The sequence below is a fragment of the Lissotriton vulgaris genome, chromosome 10, assembly GCF_964263255.1.
Source record: "Lissotriton vulgaris chromosome 10, aLisVul1.2, whole genome shotgun sequence".
Classification (NCBI taxonomy): domain Eukaryota; kingdom Metazoa; phylum Chordata; class Amphibia; order Caudata; family Salamandridae; genus Lissotriton; species Lissotriton vulgaris.
This window is the reverse complement of record NC_141698.1, coordinates 610,287,065-610,310,221: the sequence shown is the minus strand read 5'-3', so window position 1 is coordinate 610,310,221 and position 23,157 is coordinate 610,287,065. Positions and strand designations below refer to the sequence as shown.

The 23,157-nt window shown below is 45.1% G+C and overlaps 1 protein-coding gene across 1 annotated transcript in view; it reads left to right on the top strand.

Annotated features, from left to right (window-relative positions):
• LOC147688589 (elastase-1-like) overlaps positions 1–23,157 on the top strand; it is a 192,204-nt gene that overhangs the window by 150,598 nt on the left and 18,449 nt on the right. Inside the window, exon 6 of the mRNA XM_086941449.1 lies at positions 10,722–10,867. Within this exon, the coding sequence (XP_086797575.1) occupies positions 10,722–10,867 (146 nt within the window). The remainder of the gene's footprint in view (positions 1–10,721; positions 10,868–23,157) is intronic.

Genomic DNA, 23,157 nt, shown 5'->3' with positions numbered 1-23,157 from the left:
AAAGCCTGCAAAAATAGCAGAAATAAGAAAGACTGTACTTTATCCTCGGCATGTAGACCCTATGTTATTAAGAAACACACATCATGTAACACGGAGTATGCTGTGTATGCGCTGTTCTGTCCATGCGGATTTGCCTATATCGGGAATACCATCCATAAGGCCAAAATTTGTGTTTTAGAGCATTTACGTGCTATAAAAAATATGGACAAAACGTACCCAATAGCACACCACTTCCAAAGTCACCACGAACAAAACACAAACCTACTAAGTTTCGTGGTACTTGACTTTGTTAAATTGGATGTGAGAGGTGGTGACAGACTTAAAGAACTTCGGAGACTTGAGTCCAAGCTCATCATCCAGTATAAAACAATGACCCCATTAGGCCATAACCTTGATGAGGAATTAGCCGTCCACCTGGGATGATTCTAGTAAAGACTGTGTTTGAGAGTTGAATTCTTGTAAATGCATTCCTTAGTTTTGCAGAACAATAATCTTTATGCCGTGAGCCTATTGTGTTTTTATGTAAATGTGTTTTTACTGTTCGTAGTTGTTTTTCTTTGAGGTGACACATATTTTATTTTACTTTTTAGATATCATTTGACTGAGCTGAAGACCAAAACATTTCTAAACTTGAAGATTCTAACATAAAGCCATTCATTAAGCTCCTGCCCACTTGGCGTTATTTATGTAGAATACATTTATAATAATGACCTGATATACTTCGGTAGTGTGCTCCAAAGACATTATTAATTACCCACATGGGTTTAACAACTTTACGAAAGCGTTTTGTGAAACGGAAGTATGACTTGCAAAAATGCACTCTGAATGTCCTGCGTTAAATAATATCATTCAAAAAGTTAGCAAAATGAGCAGAGGCATAATGTTATTGCATAAAATGAAAATGATGCATTAGAGATGTAATTATGAGCCATAGAGAACATTTATTTTGTCAATTAAGGTCAACACCAGTCTGTCTTCATTTTTGTTACTTTGTAATCATGTGGTGGTATAAAAAGGAAAGCAACGCGAAAACAGGCACTCGTGAACAAGGGAGTGTTCCTGAAACGCGTTGAATGCTATTTGCCATTCTGACCTGAAAATAAACGGAGGTTGACTGCAGCAGATTCTGTGTCCGTGATTGCTGTCCTGCTTCGAGCGTGAGACGGCTTTGGTGCATTTGTTTGAGGCTGCCTGCCTCATCACGGACCGCCGCCATGAAGTGGCTGGGGAAGGCACTGTGAGCAACTGCTCACAAATTTTGACTATATATATATATATATATATATATATATATATATATATATATATATATATATATATATATATATATATATATATATATATATATATGTATATATGTATATATATGTTCACACCTATATATATATATTTTTAATTTTTTCAATTTCAAGACATGCACTGAGCAATTTATGTACAACAGTCTGCTTTTCACTTTCACACTGCAGTCTATTTTTTCCATTCCCCCAACACTATTTTGGTCCTGTTTACATAGTAATCATGTTTCCATTAGTCTCTACCTTCCAGTAGATCAAAAGTTCATACGACTTTTTTCAGCCGCACACTAGTTTCACATGAACTGTAGCAGGTGTGGTTGACTGTTTGCAATTTCAAGCATATCCAAAATAAAACATACCTTTTTTTATTTTTCTAAAGCCAATCGCAGAGTTAGTCACTTTTTTCTTAAAGTCACTACCTAATTTCAGTGCCCTGCATATCTCCACCATCCAATCGAATGCGTTATTTTATATTTTACTTGTTGTCCTCCCTTGTAACTGCCTTTCATCTTCAAAACTGCCTCATTCTGCTGCAGCCTTTTCTTGTGTGCTTTTCCTGCTTGTCTTCAAAATGGCAGAGTCTGGATTGTGGCCCATAGTTTTGTGTTTTGGGTCAGAGAGCGTGCTAGAAAGAGTGGCCTCGACAGGGATCTAGGTTTACCTAAAGTAGACATTACCCGAGTTGGCTAGAGAGGGTTAAAGTGGCAGCAATGCCTTTGGTTGAAAGAATTGCAGATTGCCAATATACAGACCTTATGATTCTGCACTGTGGTGGCAATGACCAATTCACAATTACTGGGTAGGGCTGGAAATCCTAATGAAGAATACCTTTGGTAAATTAATGTCACTTTTCCCAAATACTGACTTTGTGTTCTCCATTGTTTGCCGAATATAGAAGCGACAGTGAGTAACCCAATTTTGTCCCCAGATTGAGAAAACCAGGAAACATAACAATAACAAAAATTACTTGTTGTCCTCCCTTGTAACTGCCTTTCATCTTCAAACTATCTCATTCTGCTGCAGCCTTTTCTTGTGTGCTATTCCTGCTTGTCTCCAAAATGGGCAGAGTCTGGATTGTGGCCCATAGTTTTGTGTTTTGGGTCAGAGAGAGTGCTAGAAAGAGTGGCCTCAGCAGGGATCTAGGTTTACCTAAAGTAGACATTACCTGGGTTGGCCAGAGAGGGTTAAAGTGGCAGCAATGCCTTTGGTTGAAAGCATTGCAGATTGCCAATATACAGACCTTATGATTCTGCACTGTGGTGGCAATAAACAATTCACAATTACTGGGGTAGGGCTGGAAATCCTAATGAAGAATACCTTTGGAAAATTAATGTCACTTTTCCCACATACTGACCAGGAAACATAACAATAAAGCTGTTTCTGCATTTCCCTGAGACCACAACATGGGCTCTATATACCATAACAACTTACACGTCCATTTCACAGACATAGGCACAAGGGTGTTCCTCGCCAACTTAAAAGACTGCATCCTGTTCAATGTGTACTTATCATTTGCACACCATAAACACAAAGGCTGTTTTCAGAGCCAACCCTTTTCCCAAACACTGGTTATTTTTGTTTTCAAATCCTGTTTTTTTATTTCTCCCTTGGATCCGCGGATCTGCCATGGGTCACCAGCCAAATAAGAGGTCTAACGGCTATGTCTCAGGCTGATCTGCAATGGATCTGCTGATCCATTCCCAACCAAAAGCGCACATTCAAAGCAACACATTTAATACAAAAATATCCTTTTACAATGTATACAACTGATGCACTGCCTGTGTGTGGGTGTGTGAGGGGTTATAGCAGTGTGTGAGTAGGTGTGTTACTGAATGTGTGGGTGTGTAACTGGGTGTGAGAGTGACTGTGTGGGTGTGTCAGTGTTTTTTATTGCTGTATGAGCGTGTGAGTGGGTATGTAATTGGCTGTGGGGCTCTGTGAATGGGTGTGTAAGTGGTTTTATGGGTGTGTACAAGGTTGTGTGAGTGGGTTTGTGAGTACCTGTTGGGGTCTGAGAGTGGGTGAGTGAGTGGTTCTCTGAGTCTGTAAGTGGCTGTATCAGTGACTGTATTCGAGTGTGTGAGTGACTGTGAGGGTGTGTGAGTGGGTGTATGGATGTGAGAGTTGGTATGTGAGTGATTATGTGGGGGTGGGAGAGAGTGTGTGAGTGTATTTTTTAATTTGGGTCTGTATCCTCGGATCTGTTGTAGATTCACACAGGGTGGTTCAGAGTGTCTGTGTGGGTGTGCAAGTGGGTGTATGAGTACCTGTGTGGGCCTGTGATTGGGTGTGTGAGTGATACTCTGGGTCTCTGAGTGGATGTATCAGTGACTATATGGGTGTGTGAGTGACTGTTTAGGTTTGTGAGGGGTTGTATAGCTGTGTGAGTGAGTGTGAGTGGTTGTGTACAAGAGAGTGTGTGGGTGGGTGTGAGTGGGTCTGGGTCTGTGAGTGGATGTATCAGTGACTGTATGGGTGTATGAGTGGGTGTATGGACGTGTGAGTGGGTGTGTGAGTAGTTCTCTGGGTCTGTAAGTATATGTAGCAGTGACTGTATGGGTGTATGAGTGACTGTATGGGTGTGTTAGTAGATGCATGGATGTGTGAGCAGTTGTGTGGGGGTGTGTGAGTGTGTGTCAGTGGGTGTATTTTTTAATTGGGATCTAGATCAATGAATCCGTTGTGCATTCATGCGGGTGGTCGAGCTGAGCATCATGGTGGATTCGCAGATCCTTGTGCACCCCAGAAAACCTTTTTGGGCAATTTCTTGCCCAAGAGGAGTCTCTAACAGGCACCTCCATCAGTCCATGGGGTCAGGGTACCTCTATCCTGACCCCTTATATCCTATTTACACTTATCTCCTCCCGGGGAACCATGGCCCGATTGACAAAATGGCAGCCACAACTTTTCCTTCAGGTTGCAGTTAGTCAATCACGGCATTGCTGTTGGCGTGTGGATCCACGAATCTACAGCGGTGGATCCACGTCTCTAGATATACATACATCTCTTTTTATTTTTTAATTCAAAAAATGCTGAACAGTTTTACACCAAATTACACAAAGCACTCTTCTGGGCCAAATCTAGCTTTCTGACAAATTTGGTGCAATTCTGTTCAGCATTTCAAGCTGTAATTGTGTCTAAAATCCCTATGGGGAATTGCATGGGGTGTGTTTTAGAACCCCTTTTTAGGTTGAGCCTAGACAGCGCTTGTGCTGTCTGGAAGATCTGTTGGTGTACTTTGTGGGCTCTGGAGATCAGCCCTAGGACTTGTCTGCTTCCACTTTTGCTTAGGGACTCTTTTTTATGTTCAACTGCCTCTATTTAACTGTCTTGCTAGAAAACGACCAGTAGAGGCCAGTAAAATACCAAAATTGCTTTCTGCTTAGGGACTTTCTTTTTTATTTTTCTGGTAACTTCCTCTATTTAACTTGCTTGATTGAAAACGACCAACAGAGGTCAGTAAAATACCAGAATCAGTTTAGCATTCCCTAGATTCCAGGCCATAGAAGCTTGTCTTCTGCGTGCACCAGTAGACAATAATAGTTTTTTTAAATATTGTATTTTTTAGTGATGTGATCACCGAAGGCCCTGAGTTTTTATTAAAAACAGAGCTTTGGACAATATATTTCCCGCTGATAGGCAGTATTTCTATATATGTGTTCCCATAGCTGGCATGTTCCACAGTTTGGTGCTCAATTTCCCTCATAACAGTAGATGTTTCAGCGCCCAGAATAATGTGGTTCATAGCTAAATACATATAAGGTCCCAAAGGCGAGACCGATTGCATTGTAAATGCTTGTTTTATCAGCCCTCACTTTATGAATCACACTGAAACTTTCCAAATAGTAAAAGAAGGGAGTGGCAAACAAATTTTTAAAATTTTATGAATTTTGTCAAAAGGCACTGAAGTTATTAGCAAGCAAAAAACGTTTTTCCTATGGAAACTAGGTCCTAACTATAACTACCTACTGGCGATATATCCAAACAATACCTCTCATAAGAGAGCTTGCACTCTGCCGCAGAAGAATCTATCTATTTATTACAAAACACCTCCTAGAAATCGTCCAAAATTCAAAGAATCTGGCAACATTAATAGAGGAAGCATTTTGGCTGGTCACAGCCTTTCTCAATTCTAAAAATTGCAATTTTGTTAGTTCTTTTTATGTGCTCTATTATACCAGATATGAAAAAATACATAACTATGTTAAAGTTGCAGTAGTTTTCAGCCAATTACACTTCATGTGTGACAGGACTGGGCAGAAAGAAAATGTTCCATTCATGTTTGTGTATTTCACAATCCTGCACAACTAGCTCTGGCAATGCCGGACTTTTAAAATTTTAGATTCCCCACTGCTCAGCCAATGCCTTTGTGGTGCCCTGCTCCCCACTCTAGCAGGAGTTCCATGACTGGATACTGGGTCTTAATGCTCAGTAGCGCTGGTCCCTGCCAAGGGAGCACCAAACTTCCAGGTTCGAACCACTGCCCCTGCCTCACCCATCTCTCCTTCAACAGTCTTTCTCAATGCAGGGGGGCAGGTCAGCATCTTACAAAAAAACCAAACACAAAGAGTTGTGGTTGACGGGTTTGCACCTGAACGCAGGTGGTGCAAGCAAGGGTTCAACAGCTAGTGCCTTTCTGACATCCAAACAACACCTCTCACCATAATAAAAGGGCTTGCACTGTGGCGTAGAAGAATCCATCCATTTATTGGAACAAACTTCATAGAAATCATTCAAAATCCTAACTATCTGGCAACATTATTAGAACTTGCAATTCGGCAGGTCACAGCCTTTCTCAATTCCAAAAATCACAATTTTGCTAGCTCTTCTTATGTGCTCTAGTACACCCGATATAGCAAAAATACTTCACTATGTTAAAGTTGCTGTAATTTTCAGCCCAGTACATTTGAGTGCGCCCCCGCCATTAGCAGTTTTCTTATCAATAATTAAATTGCAAATGCTGCTGTGATACTATCAATGATGTCATAGAAGATATCATGAGTGATGAGGACTGAAGATCTGTAGCAAGGCACTGTGGTTCAGTCAAAGAGCAAGGTCTTGTGGTCCTTCCTGAATTGGGGCAGTGACGGTGATTGCCTTAGGGGGAGAGACAGGGTGTTTCTGGTCTATGTTGTGAGGTAGGAGAAGGATCTAACCCTGTCCATGGTCTTGCGGATATGTGTGATGGCGGGCAGTTGGGCAGAGCGTAGATCTCTGGTGGGTGTGTGGAACGAGAGGCGGTGGTTGAGTTATGCATGTCCCATGTAGTGTAGGGCTTTGTAGGATATTAGTAGTAGCTGGTTTGGCAATACCATGCTGAGCTCAGGCATTTATCATCATTACAGAAATGAACTGAAATAGACTGACCTGTCAGGAGTGTTTTTCCCCATTGAGTGTTTAACCTGCTTCAGCCTCCTGACACTTAGTTGTACAACTACAATGCACCATTCCACCAATCCTGCTCTACATTTCCAGAGGATTGCTAGTACTCTACTTTGCTCAACACCAAACAGTGGTTTGGCGTCTGTTGAATTTCAAAATCGATTATGGGAATGTATTACCACACTTGATGATATCTTACTAAGTGCAGTAATGCAGGACATCCACATATTTCAGTTTTTTATTGCTGGCTTTGCTCAGTTGCTTTCTGCATTGGCTTACAGACTGCAACATGTTGGACAGGGCCACCCCCAAACATTGCGCCTTCCCCCTCTTACGTTTTGCTGAATTTGTTTTTGTTAGCCTTGGGACTATGTGCACTTTGCCACTGTTAACCTCTGCTAAGGTGCTTGTACTCTTTCCTTAAAACATGATTGAATTGGTTTATACCCAATTGACATATTTAATTGTCTTGTAAGTCTCCAGTAAAGTGGACTACATGTGTCCAGGCCCTGTAAATGAAATGCTACTAGTGGGCCTGCAGCACTGATGGTGCCACCTGCTGAAGTAGCCCTTTAAACATGTATCCGGGCTGCCAATACAGAGCTTGTGTCTGCAGTTTAATCTGCCATTTTGACCTGTTAAAAAAAACTTTAGCCAGGCCCAAACCTTCCTTTTAAGTATATATAAGTCACCTCTAAGGTAAGGCTGGGACAGGCCAGAGGGCAGAGTGCAATGTATTTAAAAAGGTGGACATTTCCTTTTAAGTTTGACCTGTCCTGGTAGTGAAAAACTCTTAAATTCATTTTTCACTACTGCAAGGCCTATCTCTCCCATAGGATAACATTGGAGTTACCGTAAGTGTAATTTTCAAATAGGAAGAGATAACCCCTTCACGTTTGGTGCCTCTGGAGTCCTAATTTAAAATCCTAACTCATGGTGAAGTCAGATTTTAAATTGCAATTCTGAAAATGTCGTTATAAAAAGTTGACATTTTCTTACCTTAGCCATTTGGTGCCTGCAGCATGTCTCTGGCCACATGACTGGGTGTAGTTGGCAGTGGGTTTTCACCCACATGCATCAAGGTATTTAGGAGTCGCAAACGGTACGAATCGGTAAATTCGGCGGTTTGCGATTCTTAAATATCTTTTTTGGATGCATCAAACATTTTTTGGAAAATCGCTATTTTTAGCGAATTCCAAAAATGCGATTGCTTTTAAGGAACCGCAAATTCGCGATTCCTTAAAAGCAATGCATGATTGCATTTTAAATTGCGAATTCGCAATTAGGGGGTGCAAATTACCACGAGGTTGAACCTCGTGGTAATTTGCGAAGAAGTTTAAAAATGCTCAAAATTGCATTTTAAAAACTGTAATGTTACAGACGCACATGTCCTTAGGACATGTGTGTGTGAAACATGCACTTAAAAATGCATTTCAGGGGTGCGGGGGGTCATTTGGACCCCCTCCTGCACCCATGTAATGCATTAACATTTTGCGAATCGCAAATAGAAATTCGCAAAATGTCAATGCCTTCCCATCGATGTCTATGGGCCTTTTGGCCCATAGGAATCAATGGGAATTGCGAAATCGCTATTTAGAATTCGCATAATCCTTGCGATTCGGTAAAAATTGCGATTTTCACCGAATCGCAAAAATTATGCGAATAAATGAATGCATCCCATTTTGCTATTCCTTATTTGCAATTCCCTATTTTTCGCAAATAAGGAATCGCAAAATGTCCAGATGATGCATGTGGCCGAAAAGTATTACTGCTAGACAGCCACACACAATAGGGAGCTTATGTGGGACTGAATGGGCCATGACTGGCATGGCACAGGGGAGCTAGGCAAAGCCCCCACTTACACTTGAATAAACTGTGTCCTGCCTTCACACAAAGGGCCTAGAGACCCTGCCTTGTCACTTCAGCCAGCTTGAGGCCAAGATCGGGGAGGTAAGGAATTACATGCACTTTAAAGACACTATCCAGAAACTTCTCCTACCTTCTAGAACCAGTGTATGAAAGAAGGGCCTCTGACATCAACTCTTCAGTACCCTTCTGGACCTGTGGATACTCTGCCAGGAAGAAAGATTTATGTGCTGCTGAATGACTGCCACTCTGCTAGACTGCTACACCGAAGGAGCTACTGCTCTGCTGTGTTGACCTGCTACCCTCTTACCTGGAGAGGAACAACTAGCCCTGCAACCCATCTTGAACTCAGGACCCCAGAGTGACTCCAAGGGCTAGTCTGCTAGCATCCTGATCTGAGCCTCATGGATATAAAAGGCTCCCCAACAGCTTCTGGACCCGTCTTCAGTGAGTTCCTGACCCCCAAATGGTGCCTCGTTCGTTCTGGACCCTTGGTGTGGCTCACAGGCTCTTAAAATCAAGTTTTTAAGCTCTTTGCGACCACAAACAGGCCCCTCTCAATCAGAGAGTCAGCACAAGCCTCTGCCAGCTCATCACTTTGAAAAGCAAGCCTCACTGGTGATGAGGAACGGGGGCTTCAGCCTGCCCATCTGGGGTTCCTGGCTTGCTCCTCGCACCACGCCAACCACCACCAGCGACGCTCTCCTGGCTCTCCACCACCCTCTCCAACACGAACAAGACTCTTAACAAAAAAGTTGAGAACGTACGACTTCAGCTGGACTAATCTGGGACTGTTTCTGACCCATGCTTCATTACAGTCGACCTGAACTTTTGACTGTGACCCAGTCAAGCACAACCAGATGTCCCCGGTTGATGCTTTATGGTTTTCTGTGCTATTTTACAATTTATTCTTAAAAAATCCATAACTTCGGTTCTATTGATTGGATTTTTGGTGTTTTGATCTTGTTTTCTTTATAAAATTTTGCTCTGATTTTTTGACATGAAGTGGAATCGTTTTGTTTGGTGTTGCACACATAATTTACAATATTGCCTCTAAGTTAAGCCTGACTGCTATGTGTCAAGCCACCAGGGGGGTTAGCACAGGCTAATTTCGGGCTTGTTTGTGCCTTACCCTGACTATGATTGTGGTTGCTGCTTGCCCAGGGCTTATACCCCAGTCCACCAGTAACCCAATTTTCAACTCAGATAGCTGCCAAGGTCCACTGCCAGTTGCCTAAAGAGATTTGAAGATCAAACAATACATCCAAAACTGTAGTCTTTTGTTTGGTTGCCAATATTAGCTTGAATAGTTGACCCTCCTTATAGAGGTAATGGGCAATTGAGGGTTGTGCCTCAGTGACAGGTATGAATGTGACTATTAGGAGATTGAAAACTGTGTACATGCACCTATTGATCCCCTGATGTGACAGTATTATTACAGCATTGTGGGGAAGTATAACTATAGAATGCCTTTGAGAACTAGTTGATTGACTGCATGGGAAAGTCCTGGATGCCAGTCAGCACAGAACAAGTGCATGATCAGTCAGCTGTGTGAATGAGTATGCCCGAAGTCTGCCAAGACCCGAATGTTCTGAGAGAATCAGTCATGCAGATGTGGAGTGCTGGAGAGCATAAGTACCTCTTTGCAAGCTGATGCTCTGCACAATTCAGGGTTTTCCTGTGGAAGACCATCTCCGGGAAAACTCTCCCTAGGAGAGGTCAGGACACAGATGTAGTCAAAGAGGCAAAATGTGTCTAGTGAGTGTTCCTCTGAGTTTCCTGGTCCCTGCATTCACTACAAGGGAGAGAGTGGTTTGAATCAGTTTGCAACTCAACTTCTTGGAATCCAAATCTAAATATGGTATTCGGTCTATTGCAAGGGCAGCAGAGTACATGTCACTGGTGACTTGTCCTACCAGCCAATCAAACTCTAAAGAAACCCTTTAGTACTTCCTTCACAAATTGGAGGATTTTATTCTACCACTCAAGACTCAATCTTACTTTTCTCTTACAGTAGAATCCAGTAATTTTTCTTGATGACCAATGTATTCATTAGAATGATAAAATATCTCTCATTACATGACGTGGGCTCCAGTTTATGTAATCTTCTTACCAATACTGTATTTTCTAACTCGATAGTTGCTTTTGTCAATGACTACTGTAAATTGTCTCTTTCAGCCTACGGCAACTATCCTGACAAGCTGCAAGAGGCTTTGCTTCCAGTGGTTGAACATTCCATCTGTGCTCAGCCCGACTGGTGGGGTGATTATGCCACGGATACCATGGTGTGTGCCGGCGGAGACGGGGTGAAGTCTGGATGCAGTGTAAGAGCTACTGATGTTACAGATGGTGTTCAAAACATGGGTTTGTCCCTCACAAGCCCTTCGTTTATGCTGAGCTTGAGCTCACGAGGGCAGGCATGGCATGTGTGCCACTACCACCCGGATGCCAGGAAGGAATGCTGTACAGGGAAATTTCTTGACAGACCAGAATCTCTGAAAGGATGGCAATACTGGAACAGAACCCATCTGACGTGATTGGCCCACACTCAGGGACTTATTTGCAAGCCCCTTGTCACTTTTTCCCATATTAAAAAGCGATGCACCATGGTGCAAGAGGCTTGTTAATAAGCCCCTCAGTCCTTTTGACCTTCAAGAACATCAAGAGAATTTCCTAATGGCCTATTTATCTGATAGAACAATAAAGTTAGGAATCAGTCACATGTCAGTAACCCCTACTGAATCTTACTTGCTATAACCCTACAATCCTATCAGAAGCACTGGCCCTCCATGAAACCCTGTTGAATTGTCCACCTGACTGTATTTAAGTAGAGGTGTTAGCTCACTTCTCTGACACCTGTGTGGTGCAAAGGCAATTAGGCAATCCATTTGACAAGTTTTACTGTTTGCCACTGAAACATAAGAACATGGTTCTATTACAAGCTCACTGAATTTCCAAGTATCTCCTCTTCTGGCTTTGACTTTTGGAGGGTAGTGAAGTTGACCAGTTTTGGCTTTCTCTTGGAGGGTGCTGTAGAGTGCCGCCTGTCCTCTATTAGACAATGTATTGCACATTCCCCCAGGAGAAGGGGCTCGGGTGAATGGTATAAATAAAGAGCTGAGGATCCACCAAGGGTTGACTCAGGCCCTTTACACTGGTGTTGCGGTTGGAGTTCCCTCTGCTTGCTAGAGTGCTTACCTCTCATGTGGAGTGTAGCATGGCAGGGCCTTGCTGCCACGTGCATTTTGTTGTGCAACTGTTTGGTGCATTGCGATGGGGTATGTGCCGTGGTGGCCGGTGCTTTCCTGGCCACCCCTCCTGCTGAGCATGCTGTGGGTGTTTACATACTGTCCGGAAGTGAAGTATTGTGTTTCCATGCTCACAGTCAGAATGCTCAATGGCTGCAGGTGGTGGCGCTCCCTGCGTAGCATCTGCTGAAGAGACATGTCGCTGCAGTGCTTAGAAGGAGCAGGCCGTGTGGACACAGAGGTCCTTCGTAGAGAGCAGTGATTGAGCAGTGATTGAGCAGCATGGCTGCAGGTACCCTGGGTGCCCTGGGTAGAGGTGCAGGACCCATTCCAGGCGTTGAGCCAGGTGTAGTGTCTTACCGCTAAAAACAACACAGACACTACGTTATCAGGTAAGAGCTTTATTCCTTACTTCTCACTCATTCCTTGTCCCTACTCTAGCTAACTTTTCCCCTGTCCCTGACCCCTCCTGTTCCTATTCCTGTCTGAACTCCGCCCCCAAACACTAGACTGCATCGCACAGTCTTACATCTCCCCCTTTCTTAACAAAATGAATTTAGTTTCCACTGTGTTTGTAATTCTTCAATGAGCCGCACAAGGTGGCGGACAGTCAGTTCAGGCCGCAGAGATACGTCTCCAGGTATGAGCTCAGATTCAGTTCGTTCCTCAAGCATCAATAATGTAGAATCAGTGATGGGCCTGTCTTTGGTCGATCTTTCGGTTGTCTAAACACGAACGTCCTTGTGCGAGACGTTGCGTGTGACCTTCTTATTCTCCGATTCCGCAGTGGTCCCGGTTCCTTCTTGCAGTGTGACTGCTAATTGCTCAGCTCCGTAGTAACAGTCTGTCTCCCTTTGTGGCACTTGTTTTTTCGAGCCTCCGCTTGCAGTTTCACTTCTTTTGTCTTTTCGGTCAGGAGCAACAATGTCCTCATGTTGACAGTCCGGTGTATCAGACAGCAAGCCGTTATCCGAACTGATTGTCCTGGTTCGGTTCTGGGACTCAATTGCTGGGGGTATCCGTCTTACCCACTCCCACTCGCATTCGGAATTATTGAACTCTTTGGCCACACTGGTATGTGCAGGTTCCGCTCTCTTCCCCTCTTGCCTTCTTGACGGAGTGATGAGACAGTCCTTTCCCAAACCAGTGTGTAGCGTCCCATGTGTTTGTTTTTCTTCTGAGAACCCTTGGAGTCAACCTCGCAGACCCCGTCAGTGGTGACGGTACCCTACTCAGATCTGGATATGGCTGCAACTGACAGGACAAGTTGCTTGATGAGGTGATCGAATGTTCTGAGCCATCGGCGTGAGATATGTTGCTTTGAACAGGTAAAACATTCTCTGAGTCCAATGGGCGTTCAGGTGATTGATACCATGGGCGTTGTTGTGAACTTGATTCTGTTGACCCGAGTGATCGTACCGACATTCCTTCTGAATCAGGGGAGTATCTTGCTGTTTTCCTTTGGGACCATTCTTTCAAGTGTGTTTTGACTGATACATTTCTTGAACTGATAGGCCGTGACGGACGGCTCTCAGAGTCAGAGCTATCCTTGGGACATTTCTTGGGGTATGTCTCTCGACATGTCTTCCGCGCTACTGCAGTGGAAAGATTGTCTGACAGCCAAGCGTTTATTTCTTTTGTTCTATCCCAAGGCCTTTTGTTGCAGCCCCACTCTTCTGTTACTTGTCTCCTCTCAGTTCCCTCATTGTCACGGGTGTCCGGAGTGTGTTTGCCTATCCCTCTCTGGCGTCTGAGTGAGTCACCCCGACTCATGCGGTTTGTTTCTTCTCCTCGCTTGTTGGGTGCACTGAGGTCTGTGCCATGGGAGCGATGTTTCCTATGGCTTGATACTTCTGACTCGTCCATGAAGTTTAATGGACAGTGGGTTGCTCGGTGTGTTCGTGTATCGGTGTCCACGGTCGACATGACTGTTCCAATCTTCTGTAGGTTGTCTTTCGTTCACACTTGTTGAGCAGGCTGTCATCTGTTCCAGTTGTGTGGTTTGTCCCACTTGATGCTTCCTCAGAATAGTAGTTTGTGACGCTTGTTGAATGACTCCTTGAATTTGAACAACTCCTTGAGGTTATATCAGTGAGGCTGTCATAATCCTGATCGTCTCAGTCTTTTGTTTGCCATCTTCCCTTGTCTTGTGTATGGTTGAATCAGAGTGTTTCATGTCACTTTGTCTCTCATGATGTCTTGTCTCTGGCTTGCCTTTGCTCTCCCTCTTTCTGGTTTTGTTTGACTCTTGGGCTTTATTCACAGACATGAGAGATATCTTCTTCCTTTTATCTTTGTTTCTTGCATTCGAGTGCAATTCTTTTGATATTTCTCTTGCTTTGACCCGCTCTCCAACTTCGGCCATCCTGATGATTTCATTTAGCGAGAACTGCCCTCGAATGATCTTGCGCTTTGTGTTAGGACTTGAACAGCCCTCGATTATCCGGAGTCGAATTGCTTCCTCATTTGTGAATGTGTTGAAATGGCAGCATTGTACCATCCTTTGCAACCTTGTGATGAAGTTTGGTAGTGATTCTCCTGGTTCCTGCCGTGCTGTGTTGAAGACGATGCATTCATGATCCACTTGTACCAGACTTTGCAGCCTCGTGATGAAGATTGGTAATGATTCTCCTAGTTCCTGCCGTGCTGCATTGACGACGATGCGTTCATGATCTACATCTTCCATTGCATTGAAATGAGCGCGTAGCGTCTCTTTGAGTTTTCCATATGTCTCGGTGTCCTTTGGTGAAATTGTTCTGATTAAACGTCGGCCTTCATGACCCACCAGCTGAAGTAGTAGTAGTAGAAGTTTTCCATCTTTTCGCTCACCAGTTGTTTCAAGAAAATCATCCAGTGACTCCAGCCACCGGCTCCATTGGGCACCCAAACTCGTGACTGTCGGTCTGCGTCACTGGGGGTGGTACTTCAATGCAGGGACTGGACCTTTGTGTTGCCTTTCCCACCACCATGAGAGAGGAAAGTTTTAGTATGCTACTGTCACAGGACTGCTCACTATGCTTCCCGTATTATTCGATGACCCTCTGCAGTCGAGGTCTTGTTTTGAACGATTCATTCACCGGTGACCACTGTAATGTGTCAGCCAACTTCACCTTTCCCATCCACAACCAAGACCACTGTAATGTGTCAGCCAACTTCACCTTTCCCATCCACAACCAACCTGGCTTGGTGTCCCCCTTTAACGTGACTGGCTCAGTAAGTTTCAGTGAGTTCAATATGGCTGCCACTCAGCTGCAGGATGTACGGCTCGTGTCTCAGGAAGTTCCTGCTTTCTTTAATGCCATGTGATAGCTGCAGGTGTTTTGGTGCTTGTTGCATTTGTAATTGGCATTTGCTTGTGTTTGTTTACATGTGAAACTTGCATTTACTTGTGCTTTTTTAGTTCGGTCTTGTCTTGGCTCTTGCTTGTTGCCTTTCTAATTGTCTTTGCTGGTGTCTGTTTGTTCTCACACGTCATCTTTGATCGTGCTTGTTGACTTCAGATGATTGCATTTACTCGAGCTTGTTACTTTGGACCATTGCATTTACTTGTGCTTGTTGACCTCACTCTGCGCACTAGTCTGGGCTTGTATGTCCTGAATATTGCCTTGACTCGTCACTTGTCTTTGCTCGTGCCTATCTTTGATTTCGCATGTGTCGGTATTTGTTACGTGTCACCATTGCTTTGGCTCGTGCTTGTTGTCAAAATACATTTGATTCATTGCATCCTTTGTTACTTGCGCTCGTGCTTGTTTGTCTTTAATGCTAACTTTACTTATTTCTTGTGTTTGCTTGGGCTTGTTTTGGTTCAGCTCTTGCATTTGTCAATGCTTGTCATGTTGCTGTAACTTTTGCATTTGCCAATGCTTGTTGCTCAGCTCAGCTGGCCTGACCTTAAAATGGCCGCTCACAGTCTTCACATAGAGAATGTCTATAGCCGCCTGACTTTAAGATGGCCGCCGCTGTGAGATCTCGTCTTTCACAAGATTTGGCTCTTTCTTTAATGTTGCAGTCACTAGGCTCCACTCGCAATACTCACCGGGTGCACGGGCTCTTTCCTGGACGCAGAGGCTGCCACTGTTCCTACAACAGCAGCGAATGGCATGGGGATGACCGGGGTGGACTCCCGACGTCACGTCCTCCCGTCTTAAGACTCACGCTTCGGGTGAGCTTCTGGTTCCTCTGCGCACGATCGCGCTTACTGCTTACTTTAAACACTCGATTACTGCATACCACGCTCCACGCAGCCTTCACAGCCACGGAGCTTCGGGACAGGCAATACTTCTGGCGGCTCAATCTTCGCCGCGGCGCTCCCTTTGATCGCGGTGGTCGCGAGGGCAAACTTCTCATTCGCACCACCGGGGACAGGGTCATGCAGAGTCACGGGATCAGCGCCGAGTGCACAGTGCGCCCGATCCCACCCTCGCCGCCAGCTGTAGTGTCTTACCGCTACACACGACACAGACACTACGTTATCAGGTAAGAGCTTTGGGCCAGATGTAGGTAATTCATATTTACCGACTCTTAAATACCGAATATTACCGATTCGGTATTTAAGAGTCGGTAAATATGAAGGGGGGAGATGTAGGTAATTCGAATTTGAGAATTACTGAATCGGTAGGATTCGGTATTTACAGATTCGGTAAATACCGAATCAGAATCGGTAAATACCGAATCCTGCAGGGGGTGTCACTTTGACACCCTCTAGCACCCCAATTCCGGACTTGTATGCCATGTGGCACACAGACATGCCCTAAGGGCATGTTTGTGTGTCACATTGCACAGGTGTGCATGCACAGATGTGCATGCACACCTGAATTCGGTATTTTACCACCCAATTGGATTGGGTGGTAAAATACTGATTCTTAAGGGCCTGTGACACTCTTGAGAGTGTCACCTACATGTGGATTTACTGAATCGGTAAAATTACTGATTCGGTATTTTACAGAATCGGTAAATTTACCGAATCGGTAAATTTACCGATTCTGTAAAATGATGCCCCCTACATGCCAAATCCTAAATACCGGTCGGTAACGGCCAAAATTGGCCGTTACCGACCGGTATTTTCTCTCATACATCTGGCCCTTTATTCCTTACTTCTTACTCATTCCTCGTCCCTACTCTAACTAACTTTTCCCCTGTCCCTGACCCTCCTGTTCCTGTTCCTGTCTGAACTCCGCCCCCCCAAACACTAGACTGCATCCCACAGTCTTACACCAGGAGCATTAGCAGTCCTGTAGGTGGCCCACATGGGCGCGGCTTGGCATTACTCCCAGTAAAAGTATACAGTGGAGATTCTGCATGCAAGTTGCCAAACGAGTAACAGAGTTGAACAATGTTCTATATGCATGTGTTCCAGTGTAAGTGGTGAAAGGATAGTGCAGGATGCCGGGGAGCAAGAGGCCAAATCATCTGGTGCAGTTAAATGCCTAGCATAGAGGAAGGCGCCCCAACATAATCAGTTGAATCAGCATAGGAACGCCGTGTTATAAAGAGAGAGCGCCATGTCAATATCATCCGATGAGAGTGCTGGCTCTTCGCACCAGACGGATGCCCCTCCCATGCACCCAAATAGTGCGCATGCGCTAGTGGCAGCACTACCACCTTTCACTCAATTGGCAGGCCCTGCGACGGCTGCTCCCTCTTGGTGACAGTGTTTTGGAAGGTTGGATAATTATTTTCGAGCAACACGAGAGACTGACAACGCTGTAAACCACTCTATGATGCGTCAAATGGGTAGTGATAATCTCTATGTTAATACTGGGAGCAACACTGACTTTGATGCAGGGATGTGCTCCCAGCGAGGCCGTGTCGGGAACCCCATGTAATCAATATACAAGCAGCTCAAGACAAACAAGACAAACGGAACGCCACAAACGAGAGGTGCGACGATACAAGATTTGAAAGTGGGTGACAAGGTAAACCTAAATAATCGTCATCCAGGTTGGAAGTATTGGAAAGGCGGGATTTTTGATCTCCTATCTGATTACTCTAGATCTGAATCCCTACTTAGGTCGACTGAATCTTCGTTGCCTGTCATAGAGTAAAAAGCAATCCACTACCAGGTTAATCAAACCAATAATTGGCACGACTCTGAAGAACCACTTACCACGAATCAGTTTTAAAGTTTTATTATAAAGCCAAAGTTAACTGGAGATACAAGCATCTCAATCAAAGGTTCATCAGGTATACTGGCATTAAAACAAACATAAATTCTCTGAATGATCTTAAGCGGCAGAAGAATACCACTAAGACTAGCTCGAAAATCAGCAGGTTTACAAGAATAGACACAAGTTGTAATTTAAGCGTCATTTACAACAAAAGGAAATTCAGGTTAGACTGTCCCTACCCTAGACTAAGTGACATCCCTACTTAACAAACCCTTGAGCTAAAAAGGTGTCAGCCGTGGTGACTTCCAAAGAAGTTCACTCACTTTCCCTTAGTCTCTGATGTAATCCTGTGCATTGCAGTCGTACCCTCTCTGCCTACCCATCCGCTCTCTAAGGGTCCTCAGGCCATCTGCTCTAACTCCACCCCAGGGTGCTGTCCCTAATACAAAATCACAAGTATTGTCGAAACGCCCCTTAGAGACGCCCCTCAGGTACACATCTCACATGGTTTTGATTCTGGTTTCTTCCATACTGATACTCCTCTGGGTCTCTTGTTAGCGTTGACCTTGCTTCCCAGGCTTCTTCTCCGCTCGCCGGTACCCCCCATTAAATTCCTGGAACCTCCTCCAGGCCTGTGCTTGTCTCCCCGGACAGAGCTCTATTCATCACTCTCTTGATTGGAACCCCCTCACACCTGCAAACAGACACCCATGAATAGGGCCCCAAATTCCAACCTCCAGTTATCTGTTTTAGGTCATAAAACTTCGAACGTAGATGACAATTTATGCTTAACGAGACTTGATTCTAGCTAACACGTGCAGATCAAAGAAGCAACTTTATCTTTCCAGGCCTACTAAATTACTTTGCACGAGGCCTGCACTCTGTGAACCTTTATTTCTTAAAACTAAAACAATTCTATTCAATACACTCTGATTATATGAAACACTTCTACAAACATGATTTCTAACGTATGATCAATAATACTCTAAAGTAACAGTAATAGTAATAATCCATCTAATGTGAGCTGCAAAGGCACGTTTTCATTCTTCATATATTGCCATGAGGCCTGCATTTCTCTACGTTTAGCAGCATTACATTTTCATCTGCAGCAGCTACATAACATGGAATCTAATAACATTCTAGCATTTCTAAACATTACTACATTAGTTTCACTCTCTACAATATGCTTTCTATATTGATTAAACATTCATGAGTATATGCATTTCTATATATTTTCGACACTTCTAAATGCTTTAACTAAATTTGTGCATCTGGCTAGTAAATATGGTGCACTTATACATTTTTCTAAAATTTCGCTCTCTCAGTTCCCCCCTTTGATGACCTTCTGGGGTCATCACTATCACAACACCCTCATTGAATCGAATCAGACAGAGCTCGTTGCAAGGCTCCCTTGCTTTATCATTTCTAGAGCCCTCAGACTCCTGTACTGATTGTCCTGCATCGCGGCTAGTCTCTGCTCATGTTCTCTCATGGATCTTTGTAACTTATTTGCTCTGTACCATTTGTACAACCTCACTAGTCCCCACAATATGATCACACAGATCACTATTATGATGATAGGTTTTAGAATGTACCATACAAAGCTCTTCCCTAAGTTGGCGAACCAACCTCCAACTTTACCCATTCCGTGACCCACTTTTTCCCCACACATTTACTTTTGACAGATCCTCAATTTCTTGGTGTATCTCAGTTATATTTCGTATGTACTTCTCAAGGGGTTTTGAATTGTCTGGAATGTAAGTGCAGCATTCCTGGACCTTCAAAGCCTTACAGACTCCACCCTCTTTGGCTAACAGAACGTCTAGAGCAAGTCGGTTTTGAAGAACCATTGCCCTTATCGATTGCATCTCTCCTTCCACAAGCATCAGTGGCGGCTGGTGACATTTGAAAGTGGTGTGGCGCAAACACTGCACTGTGACGAGAGGGCGCAGAGAGTGAGGCTGAACCACCTATGGGGGGTCGGGGGATTCTCCCACGAGAACATTTTGAAAAAAGTGGGCAAATGGTGCATTCTCAAGCACAATGATTTGAGAAAGAGGTGGCTTGGCAAATACATCTCTGGGAGTAGCCACACAAGTCTCTTTGCACTTGCACAGATACATCTCTCTCCCTGCATTCATATAGGCACAGTCACCCTGCACTCATAGACCCATTACTCACCTTTCCCTGGCACATCACTAAGCCAGCATTCACCCATTCACATCACTCACCCTGACCTAACACAGGCACTCTGCTCACCCTGCACTCACACAGACATCACTCACCCAGGACTCACACAGGCACACTGCTCACCCTGCAATCACACAGACATCACTCACCCTGGACTCACACAGGCACACTGCTCACCCTGCACTCACACAGACATCACTCACCCTGGACTCACACAGGCACACTGCTCACCCTGCATTCACACAGACAACACTCACCCTGCACTCACACAGACATCACTCACCCAGGCTAATTCTAAAATGTGGGAACTCATTTTAGAGATGTTTATAAATAGCCACAAATTAGCATTTTCGTTTTCCCCTATGGACTTTGTACAATTTCTGTGGAAAAATATGCCATGTGGCGGAGACTCAAAGCACTGGAATGTCGAATTTGCTGCCTTGTACTGTCAAGCCACCTGCTAGTCGAGTGGTGTTTCATTAAACTCATGTGTAAGTAAGAATACATTATTAGTATGCTTAAATTGAGATTAGGCTGCATTTCAATAAACTGATGCAATAATGTGGTGTCCCACAAAGCAAGTAAAAGATTCGGAATTGAGCAGTTATGCTGCGACTTGGATGGATGGTGACACTTCACAAAATTATAAAAAACCAAAGCTTAACCTATAAAACTTCGACACAAGCACAGCAGTACTATAATTATTAAAACATATAATAATCATGTTGTAATTTCCCCCCATTTCATATAGGATGACGTTTTCCCCACTCCAGTCACAACATTTATACATATTGAGAGATGTTCCTAAGTGAAAGTAAGTGTGAGGGAGGGATGTAATTAGTAAATGCTCACTCACAGTATCCGGCTTTGATGTCCCCAGTTTCTTCAGCCCGTCCAAAGGCAGCAGGTCGGCTGAGTCATTGTCATTGTGCATGAACTAACTGCTGCACCAACTTCTTTATCCTCCTCTGAATGCCGACTGTCAGCACACGACCTGCTTTGCGTGTGCTGAGACTGCTGTCTCGATGGGAGACACGACTTTTCTGCAGGTGCGCTGAGTGTGCAGACAGCACCGTGCCTCACTGAGGTGTAAAGGAGATGTCCGCTCGTGAGCCATGTGCAAAGAGCACAATCTTCCTGGGAGTCATGGGAGGCGTGGGCGGTGTCCGGGGTGTGCAGGATTACTGCGCTGTCAGACCGTGAGCCCGTGAGCAGAGTTTGCAGATTCACTGAAGACATGAAACGTGTCCACCGGTGAGGTAGGTGTACTGTCCCTGCTGTGCCTCACAGAGGTATTAAGGAACTGTCAGCCTGTGAGCAAGGTGTACCGTCAGTCAGTGCTACGCCTCACAGAGGTATGAAGGAGCTTCTAGGCCCTGAGCTAGGTGTACTGACTGCGCTGTGCCTCCGAGTGTGGTAGGTGTACCAACAGGTGTAGCTGTGCCTCAAAGAAAGGTGTGAAGGAGCTGTGCACTGAACGTGCTGAGCCACAGAGTGATGTAGGTGTGCCTCACAGAGTGAACTAGGTGTATTGACAGTGCTGCTCCTCTCACAGAGGTACCCAAGGAACTGTCAGTCTGTGAGCTCAGCTAGGTGTACTGACTGTGCTGTTCCTCACATAGAGGTATGGTGGAGTTGTGTACTGACCGGTCTGAGCCTCACGGAGTCGCGGAGTGATGTAGGTGTGCCGACAGCGCTGTCGCTGTGCCTCTCAGAGGTACGAACAAGTTGCCAGCCTCTGTGCAGTGTGGGCGCGCGCGCTGCAGAGCAGCTCGTTAGCACAGTTGCTACTTTCTTCCTGATCTCGGCCTCCTTCCTCCCCGACTCCGAGTCCGACAGCATGCCCGTCTGCCCGAGTAGAACATAAGCATCTCGGTGGCAGACCCCAGGGGGGCATACACTTACACAGTGCTCTCTCATCCAGTCTCTCAGTCTCAGCTTTCCTGACCTTAACAGCTCCCGCCTGGCCGCCCTCATTATAAAGCAGGTGACAGTTAGATGCTAGGTCGGACTCATCTGATCTCACCAAGCTCTACAGAGAGTTTAGGCGGGCCGCGGGGAGTACAGTTTGGCTTTTTTTTGTTGTTGTTAACTTCTCTCTCTAAGTGCCACATCGGGGCTTGCCGTGCCCTGTCGCTCATCCTGGTGGTGGTATCCTCCTCAGACTGGTGGTCTTGCAGGGCAGCTTTCATGAGCTGCTTACTGACACTCTCGCAGGCCAGCAATCTTCCGGGCCTCGCTGACGCTGTGGCCGGGACACCCAGCGCTGGAGATGCGGGTTTCTGTGCAGGCTCCTCGTGCCCGTGGTGGGCCTAGTTTAAATTCTTCTAGGGCACGCGCGGCGGTAACTCAGCCAATCCTGGCGCAGCATAACATCGCCACTGCGCCAGGATTGGTTAAAGAGCAGGGCTAATAATGCCCATTATGAGACCCGGCTCCCCCGGGTCTCTGTCTGTGTTCCTGCTAGAGGAGGAGGAGGGGGGAAGGGGCTACTGCGTGTGTGCGCATGCGTGGGCATGTCAAAAAAATGACTTGTCCTAATTGCGCACACACTGCTGCTGCCCTCCCTGCCACGCTGCTATCTGCTGCCAGCCCACCACTCACTAGTCACTGCCGCAGGCCCGCCCCCTACACCCTCGGCGCTTCCGTGATCGCGATGATGTCACTAGTTAATGACTTACTCCGACCGGTCCGACCTCAAAATAAAACATTGATTATTATGACTGTCGGGCCGGCGCTGCGCTCGTAATTTAAATTGTTGGTATGCACAGTGTCAGTGACGTGACGGTCGTCCATGGGGCCCATGGGTAGTGGGGCAATGCCCCAACGCCCCCAATGGACGAACCGCCACTGACAAGCATTAAAGATCTAGCAGTACTGGCAGATAATCTATCTACAACTGTTGCTAATCTCCTGATCTTAACATCATTCAGTATTAATCCTAGAAGAGGGAACATAGCACCGAATACGTCTCCAACTACCTCCGCATCGCCTACATCCCTTCTCCCTCTGGCTTGAGTTCTTCCCTCAATGATCTCTAAATCCTTAGCATGATATATTTTGTGGAAA